The 8674-nt window shown below is 38.8% G+C and overlaps 1 protein-coding gene across 49 annotated transcripts in view; it reads left to right on the top strand.

Moving 5' to 3' along the window:
- Positions 1-1468: 1468 nt before the first annotated feature.
- The window catches only part of Map4k4 (mitogen-activated protein kinase kinase kinase kinase 4), a 107854-nt gene continuing 100648 nt past the window's right edge, over positions 1469-8674 (top strand). For all 49 annotated transcript variants that reach the window (XM_048810519.1, XM_048810534.1, XM_048810504.1 and 46 more), the window contains exon 1: positions 1469-1525. In XM_048810519.1, coding sequence (XP_048666476.1) covers positions 1484-1525 — 42 coding nt within the window. In that variant the 5' untranslated portion in view covers positions 1469-1483. The remainder of the gene's footprint in view (positions 1526-8674) is intronic.

The raw sequence follows: 8674 nt of genomic DNA, 5'->3' as shown, positions 1-8674 counted from the left end.
TATGGGCAACCCCTCAGAACTTCTCCAGAGGCCTGTAGTTCACTCCCAGACAGGCTTCAGATCTTTCCAGCTAGGTGTTCTTATTTACTTTATCGTATTTCTATTTTGCTTATTTATCATTTTAATGGAGAACTTACTAATGAACTAACTTAACTTCCTTCCTGTTGGTTGAAGGCATTCATGGGTTTTGTAATAGTATTTTAGGACTTCACAATTAATCTTAACCCCCCAGGTTTTCTGTGTATTGTTGACTCAGTGGTTTTGCAGGGCCACACTATACAGTGTAGCAGGTTGAGTTACTGGGGAACTTTGGCCTGTACCCATAAGGAATAATAAGAGTGTCTGGCTCTGGAGAGGAGAAGCCCTATTCACCCTAGAGGCAAGTGAATCAATTCTTGGGTCATTTTTTGCCACCTTCATTTTATTGTGTTTCTTATAAAGAATATGTACCTCACTAAGTTTATACTTGAATGGTCTGTTGAAGTTGGAGAACTGCCTAGGTGGACTTGCCTGGAAGCCTCTGAGAAGTTAAGATCACCTGGGAGGTTGTAAGATTGTGCCTCCTATTTGAGATTGTTTGTCTGTATTTACAAATTGCTGAATAGATTATTCAAACAAGCACCGATTGGCTCCTTGATTATTCATTGAAAAACCATTTGCTGATTACATACTGCTTGCAGGCCTGGGCTAGTGCTGGGGCTGGGAACTTAGAAGCTAGTAATTAGTGATTTGCCATCTGGGGTGTTTTTTTTTTTTTTTTTCCCTTCTTCCTTCTTAAAAAAGAAAAAGAAAAAGAAAAAAATCTTGCTGCTTGATGAAGAGAGGATGACCATACCTCCTTTTGCCCAAGGAAGCCTTGGTTCACAACTGCTGTCCTTGTGTACTTATTATTATTGCCATTTGCTTTCAAACATTCTGTTTGCATGGTGGATTAGTATGGCCACCCCAAGGGGTAAAGAGATTGAGTACTTGTTTGGCATTTACCAGTCATTGTTTATGTTGGAGTATTCTGACCTCTGCTCCTTGGGCTTCTCCGAGAACACAGTCAGGGCAACACCTGTTTGTTTTCACAAGTCCAGGAGATAACCATACATTTTATTAGCTGCAGTATAATGCTGAACTTACTGTAACATGTGATCCACAGTAGTGTTGTTTTGGGGGGCTTGCAATTTTTTTTGGAGGAATTTGGGTTTGTGTTATGTATCCTGAAGCCTATGACGTTATTCCCCATGGGGCTAGGGTTACAGATATTTTGAATTATTCGTGGGGGAAATTAAGATGCCCAGTCCCCACTTCTAGGGATTTTGATCCAGTAGACCTGGGTGAGACCCAAGCATATTTAATTTGAGACAAAGAAAAATCACCCAACAACAACAACAAAAATCTCTTCCAGTGTCTGTCAGTTGTGGTTTGAAGAACCATAGTTGTTCTCCAGTGGAGAACACTGGGCCTGTGCCTGGCAAGTGCATATGCCAGCATTCTGATGGAGTTGTGGGGTAGTGCTGAGATCTGCTGTCACCTCAAGGTGAGTGACTGTCCATATTGGCTCTACACGTTGTTTTTTTGGGCCTAGCCTGGAGATGTAGCTTTAACAAGTTCATTTTTTAAGAGAAATTAGAAATCTGGATTTTAAAAATGTGCAACTTCCAGATTTTTGGAATATTCAATTTAAAAAAAAAAGGCAGAATGCAGCCTCCACCCTCATAAAAAGTACTATGGGAACTCTGATGTCCAGTTTAGTCAGTGTATTACCAGGGAGAATAACCCTGTTTTTAGTGTCTAGAGAGTGGTTTCTGACTGTAGAACTCAAAGAAAGTATCTTAATAAGATGCCACAGTAATTTGAAATGGGAGAACTGCAACCTATAACAAACTGATAGAGGCCATTTTTAATATGGCTCTATTAATAGTTTTTGTTAGTATTATTCAGTAGTTGAAATGTGTAACCTCATAGCCTTCGTAAATTATAATATACAACGATGTGCACTATAAATTAAGAATTTTATTTTTAAGTTAACCACCCCCCCTCCCCACTTTCTTTTTCTATTGTCTGTACTGGATGAAGGGAGATACTGCTTTCTTTGCAGTTAGAAAATGCTCTGTCAGTATGGAATTCAGATCTTAACCTTGAGTGTGAATTTTACTTGATAGATGACTACTGAAGAACAAATATATAGTCAGGCTGTGGATTGGAGAAATGGGGCAGATTTTTTTTTTTTTTAAACCTGTGCTTTTTGCCTTTTGTAGCCTTTTCTGTATAACCCAACATTGAGCTTTGCCAGAGGTGGTAGCCAGTGTTGGCTGGGCATGTCTGGAGACGGACCCAGCCTGTTTGCACAGCTGCCTGCAGCGCTGGGTTGTCCTTTGGGCTCTGTCTACTGCTGACGAGAGAATGGAGCCACATCACCATAGTTGAAACTTTTTTTCTCTAAGCCAGAGAGTTGAGTTCTCTTGAGTGCATTAGTGATGATTAAAGTGATGTTTCAATATTGGGATTATGCTATGGATATAATTCCAAAACAGATGTACCTGTGAAGTTACAAGGGAGAAATGTAGAGAAACTTCTTGGGTGAAGAGAGGGGAACTCTACAGAATAGTTTTGTCTTTCATTCTGAGTCAGTGGTTGCCATTATGATGAAGGTTTTTATTCAAATTCACTGAATCATTTTTTTTTTCTTTGTCGAATGCCTTCTGAGGTCATGTGCTCTGGCTGGCTTCATGATTGTTGGCATGGTATAGCTGTGTCTGTTACTTTTTTGTTGCATCTTGGGTTCCATAGCTGATCAGTAGGGAAGCCCATCCACATTGGCATCCCGAGCAGTTCCTTCCCATTGGTCAGTTAGTTACCTTTTATTTGGTGTTAATTAAGTTAGCTTCAGGAGTATTTATTCTTAATGTATTGTGACAGTCATAATGACTGAATTTCAGATTTATCATGATCAGATTTACTAAGTAAGTACTTATCTGTTGAGTGTCACATGCTGTGTCTCATAGTATCTAAAATATAAGAACTTTATAATAAGTTTGCATAAAGAATGGTGAGGGTTTTTTTTTTTTTTTTCATGCTGTTAAGTGTTCTTTTGCTGTTTTAAACTAAAATTGCTGAACCTGCGGTCAGTTGGGCTTTTCAAGTGAGGGGAAGGAAAGATGATTGCATGTAGGCAGTAAATGTTAGTGATAGCTGCTGTAGGATGTGACATTTCCATTGTTTTAGATTTAATAAGAATACTTTCCAGTGCCTTCTTTTTCTCTATTGAAAGAATGTACACACTAATAAACCTTTTTTCTTTCCTTGTATTTTTCTGGACCCTTTACCATTGTTGCTTTTAGATTTGCCAGTCTTCTCCTTAAAACATAGTTCCTCATACTTGATATTATAGGTCAGACTGCAGGTCTATTGCCTCCCTTGAAAAGCACACTGACCTTTTTCAGGCAGCTTTACCAGGTATCTTTAAAAAGTAGCTGCCCTTTCCTCTCACCTAACCCATTGCAAAGCCAAATCTACTCTTACCCCGCTTCAAGGAATTACTCATAAATGCTTGGGATAGTATTTCTTCTCTTGCACCCTTTCATTGTGTGTTCATCCTAACTCTCTACACTTCTATAATACAGAGGTGATTTTTGATTCAGTGATAGCTCATTTAACTGAGTCTTAGCTTGCTGCCTGCTCCCTCCCTCCATCAGTTCTAGAACACAGTTCTGTAAATGACAGAACAAGCAGGCAGAGCCCAGATGACAGGACCCTTTGTACTGCGTGGTGTAATATTCCCTGAGGCTGTCAGTTAATTGCAAGGATTGAAATTGATGTTCATAGTGATTTTTTTTTGAGCCATTAAGAAAAGCATCTTTAGTGTATTCAAGATTTTAGGGTTTAGAAAGATTTTTATCTAGATTGGCTCCTTAAAAAGGAAAAGAAAGATTTGTTGCATAATTTACTTATCTGTTCATTCATCTGTGCAAAATGATGACTCATTTATTGGGGACTGGGTGGTAGCATTAGGTTAACTCATCATATTGTCCATTTTTGACTTTTCCTTTTTATCATTAGTCTACCCATTCACTGTGATTGAGGCATAGTTTTCCAGATGTAGCTCCAACCCAAGGAAGGTATAGTTTTGTATCAAGGCTATTAATTTTAAACTCTTGAGGGAATAAAGCTCTGTCTTATTAAATCACAAGTCCTGACTGATTTTATAACACATATTCCTGTGCTTTATTTATCTACCTGCTGATCCATGACCCTGGTCAGGGAAGGGAGGGCCAGTAGATAAGTAGATGTTGATTTTAATAAGAAGTAGTAGTCACAAGGATGAACTGTGTAAAATATGACCTTACTTCAGACATGTTCTGCACTTTGGAGGCCAGTGATTAGAACAGCACAGGGATCAGTGGGCTCATCTTGCCTTATTCCTGATCTGTTGCAGGGAGATGTTTAGAAAACCAAGCTCTTTCCCCAAGTGCTCTAAGCAGACTCTCTCCTATGTTAATGACATGGATCTTTATCTTAGACAGCTCATGGAGTGCTGTCTGGATAATATGTCTTCCCCCTTCAGTAATTTTGGATTTTTCATAGACTCTTCCTGGAAAACAGCACTCATGAGTGAGGCTTGTGGTTTTAGTGTTTACAATTCAGAACCAGTTAAGCAGGTCTTTGCCCCTTTGGGGTCGATGGAAAGAGTGGTCAGCAGATTGCCTGGTATTGAACTCATGCCATTTACCACATGCTTATGGAGGTTCCATATTTGCTATAAAAATAAGGAAATTCAGAAGGGGGAGTGGATTGGAATTTTCAAGTTGAGCTATGAGTATTCTGGGTAAAGAATTAATAGGCCAGTTTTGGTTTAACTATGAGGTATGAATTATGGCAGCTTTCTGGGTTTACATTCTCATGTGTAAAATCACCTTTTTATTGAACCATACTTGCCTATATTTTGAACTCCTGAAGTCCTGTAACTTCAGATCCCATAGTTGTCCTTCTTTAGAATTTACCTGGTATGAATCTAACATTCACATACCCCAAATCCCCAGATTATATTTAAAAATTGGATATATTGTTGTATTGTTTTTTTGTACCAGGGGTAGAACCCAGGGATTCTTAACTACTGAACAACACCCCCAGCTCTTATTTGTATTTTATTTAGAGACAGGGTTTCACTGAGTTGCTTAGAGCCTTGATAAGTTTCTGAGGCTAGGTTTTGAACTCGCGATCCTCCTGCCTCAACCTCTTGAGCTGCTAGGATTATAGGCATGCTCCACTGTGCTTGGCCTGCATATTTTGTTTTAATTAATACTCCATAGTCTGAAGGGGAGATGAGAATTTGTATTTGGCCATTTTCATTCAGTCTTGAGGAAGTAATTCCCAAACCTAGAGTACATGTGAAATTACTAGACTCTGATTTTTAAAAGTCTGGATTTCTGTATTCTACTTACATAATACTTAGGTTGGGTCTAGAATGGAAGTTTGCAACATGGATGAAAGTAAGTGATTTTGGTATTGGACTTGACTTGTTCACTAGAGAAAGTTAACCACCACTCCTGTAAACTTCTTCCTTCTAAAATACAAACACCCCTAAATCAACAAAACACCACTAAAAAGTTAAGGAACAATGATCAAGAAACATATTTTCCAAGTTGGATGAGAATGAGAAGCAACCAGGCTAATTCCCTTCTTGAAACAGGTGCACACCCTACACACTAGGTAGAATCTCTTCTTCCAGTGTTGTGAGAGAGACTAGTATCTTCTTGGTTAAGTGTAGTGTATGAGAACCTCCACATGTCCCTCCTTGTCCTCAGAGAGGTGATTTGGTTGTGTTACACTTCTAGTTAGCATCTTTAATGTATTCATTGTATTCTCCCTTTTTCTCCTGACCTGTTGCTTCCTGCATTACTGTCCTCTTCTAGAAATTAGGAAGGACTGCAAATTTTGAGGGATCCATGTCCTGTCCTTTGATGATCTTCAAGTAATGTCTCCTTAATAGTCCCTTTGGCCCTTCCTGTCAAAATAGCACTGTCATGTTTCCTAGGTGTTTCTGTGCCTGGACACATAGTGTGTTTCTTCAGATAATGTCCTTTGTATGTGTGCTTGCACTTAAACACTCCTCCAAATTACAAGCTCCTTGAAGGCTGGTGCCTTGTTTTATCACCTTGCAAATGTAGGGCATATCCTTTGCATTGGTGAAATGCAGTTGGTTTTCAGCTTGATGAGATTTGCATTAGTAGGTTTTGCTGGTAAGCAAACATAAAGCCAATTTCAGGAAGTTAATCTCTGAAGTTTTTTGTTTCTGATTAAATTCAGCAAAAAAGCAGTTTGATCTCTAGTACTCATTGAAGAAAAATTTATGATGGGCTAAAGGTGGGAGCAAACAAAAGCCCCTTATCAGTTTTAGAAAGCCATGGATGTGTGACTCTGAATGTACTCATATATGTCTTTGGGTTCCCTGAGGAATTCCTGTGGGGTGTTTCTTTATCATAGAAGGTTCAGGCCAGGGGTTGAAAATATATTTGTATTGTTGGTTAAGATAATGTCATGTTGATAAAATATTTGTAGAATAGTTTACTTGGCAGTTCCTATATAAGTTGGTTAAATAGGACATTGTGCCATTTCTATGTAAGAGCCTAGTATAGGGAATAGGTCTGGGTATGAATCTTGGGTTGGTTAACCTAACCCTCTCCAAGCTTTGGTTTCTCCATTTTATAAGATGAAGACAGTGATAACTTATTGAGTTGTGTGAAGAGTACAGATTTTACATGGAGAATGTTTGCTCATTAAATGTCTCAAGTGGGCCTTCGTGGTGCCTGTATTCTATTCTTCCAGCTCTGTCTCAGTATGTAGTGCTTTCAGGTAACAAGGCCAGGCCCACTGTCATTTAGGCTTAAATGTGCCTCCCTCTGGGCTGTTGAGGGAGGAAGACATTTTTATTCCTAAGTTATGTGTTCACTTACCTTACATAGTGTCATAGTAGAATTTCCTTCTGTATTATCCTATTCCATTTTCTCTCTGCTAAATGAGCCACCAGAGCTTTATGATTTATGAGGAAGGACTAGCTTTAGGTAGAAAGCACTTTGAACAGAAACAGTGCTACATTGCAGTGCACTTCCTTGTTAAGGTGTGAGGGGAGGATACTTGAGGGAAGGCTGAAGGATGAGTGCTAAAACTACTTGATGGAGTAGTTAGTATGGGACTGTTGGCGGGATCATCCTTTAGGATTGGAGTCCTAAATGAAGGGCTTTCATTCTTGGGTTCAGTAACATCTTCTTTATGTTTCCTCTTAGTGTGAACAAAACCTCCAGCATTTGCTTCTTGATGGACATATTTAATCATCATATATATTTTAATGGAGTTATCTAATACTTGGTGAATTAGAGGATTTAAGAAGATGGGGACATTGCTATGTTTTTCTCTTGAGATTTAAAAGCTTCTCTTAAATGCTGTTCCCTCTGCCTGTAGGCTCCTTTGAGGGCCTGGGACAGACTTCAGTGGAGGCAGAAAAGCTGCCACAGTGCCTGCATGTTAAAACCACGTGGCATTATTTATCCTGGAACATGTGTATTTGCAAGTGCAAGGTGGCAATTTTGACTTGGTTAGAAATACTAAGAAGAGTTGAAAAATATACCATTTTCTTTAGTTTGAAACTCTGCCAAAAAGTTTTCTTCCTAAAAAAGAAACATTCATTTTCTCAAAATTTAAAAACTAAAAATGAATCAAAAGCCATGAAGACTGCTTGATGAGGTGGGTGATCTGGTTACTGTGAGCCTGTCAGACTTTCACGAAATAGTACTGATGGAGTCAAAACTTTTAAGTCTAGATCTTATTATGTCTCCCTTTGAAAGCATAGAATGGAAATAACTTAAGCTGTGTCTTTAAAAACAAAACAGTTGATAGTAGCAATTTGACAAGTTGGTAGAAAACAGCGGGAGTTCATCTCTTGCTTTTCATGTAATCATTGCTGCCATTGTACCTCTGGGCATATAACTTTTTTAATAATAAAAGTGGTTCACAGTTTCTCACCTGTGGACTAGGTTAAGGACTTGCTTTGTTGCCCTCCTAGAGATTTTCAGAATTCATTGAAAAAGTACATATGAACCGTATTTGGAGACTTTTCATTAAGTGTTTCATAAATGCATTAATGTTTACATGGTATCACTTAAATAAAGCAAGCCAAGAACCTTTAATTCCTGCTGTCTGGCATTTTATAACTCTGGATGGGCCATCTGCTACTGGATAATAGGACAAGAAAGTTGAGTTCATAATGGATGTGTTAGGAATGCATACTTACTACTGAAAAAGTCATTTTCTGTATTTTAGAATGTGTACGTACAAGAGAGAAAGACCCTGTTACTACTTAGTGCACAATCAGTCACTCCATGTGCTGGTTAGATGTTTCAGTGACACAGTGCTGGATCCCAAGTCAGGTAATGGAGTGTGATCATTGTTCATCTGTAGAGAGCAATACTGTGGAGGTTAAAATGGGGTGATGTAATATATGTACAGCCTGAAACTTCAGTGTATCCTTAAATTGCCAGCACATTGAAGTCTGTTATGTTTATTTTTTCTTCAGGCAGGCAGTACAGAGGAGGGCCATGCATTATAGATAATGGGATGCCAGGAGAGGCATGGGTATAGTCTTCCGCAATGGGTGGGTCAACCAGATTGGGCACATTTGTTTGTAGCTCAT

Source organism: Marmota marmota, unplaced genomic scaffold (assembly GCF_001458135.2).
Source record: "Marmota marmota marmota unplaced genomic scaffold, marMar, whole genome shotgun sequence".
Lineage (NCBI taxonomy): Eukaryota > Metazoa > Chordata > Mammalia > Rodentia > Sciuridae > Marmota > Marmota marmota.
The sequence above is the reverse complement of the archived record's forward strand: the minus strand, read 5'-3'. Positions and strand labels throughout refer to the sequence as shown.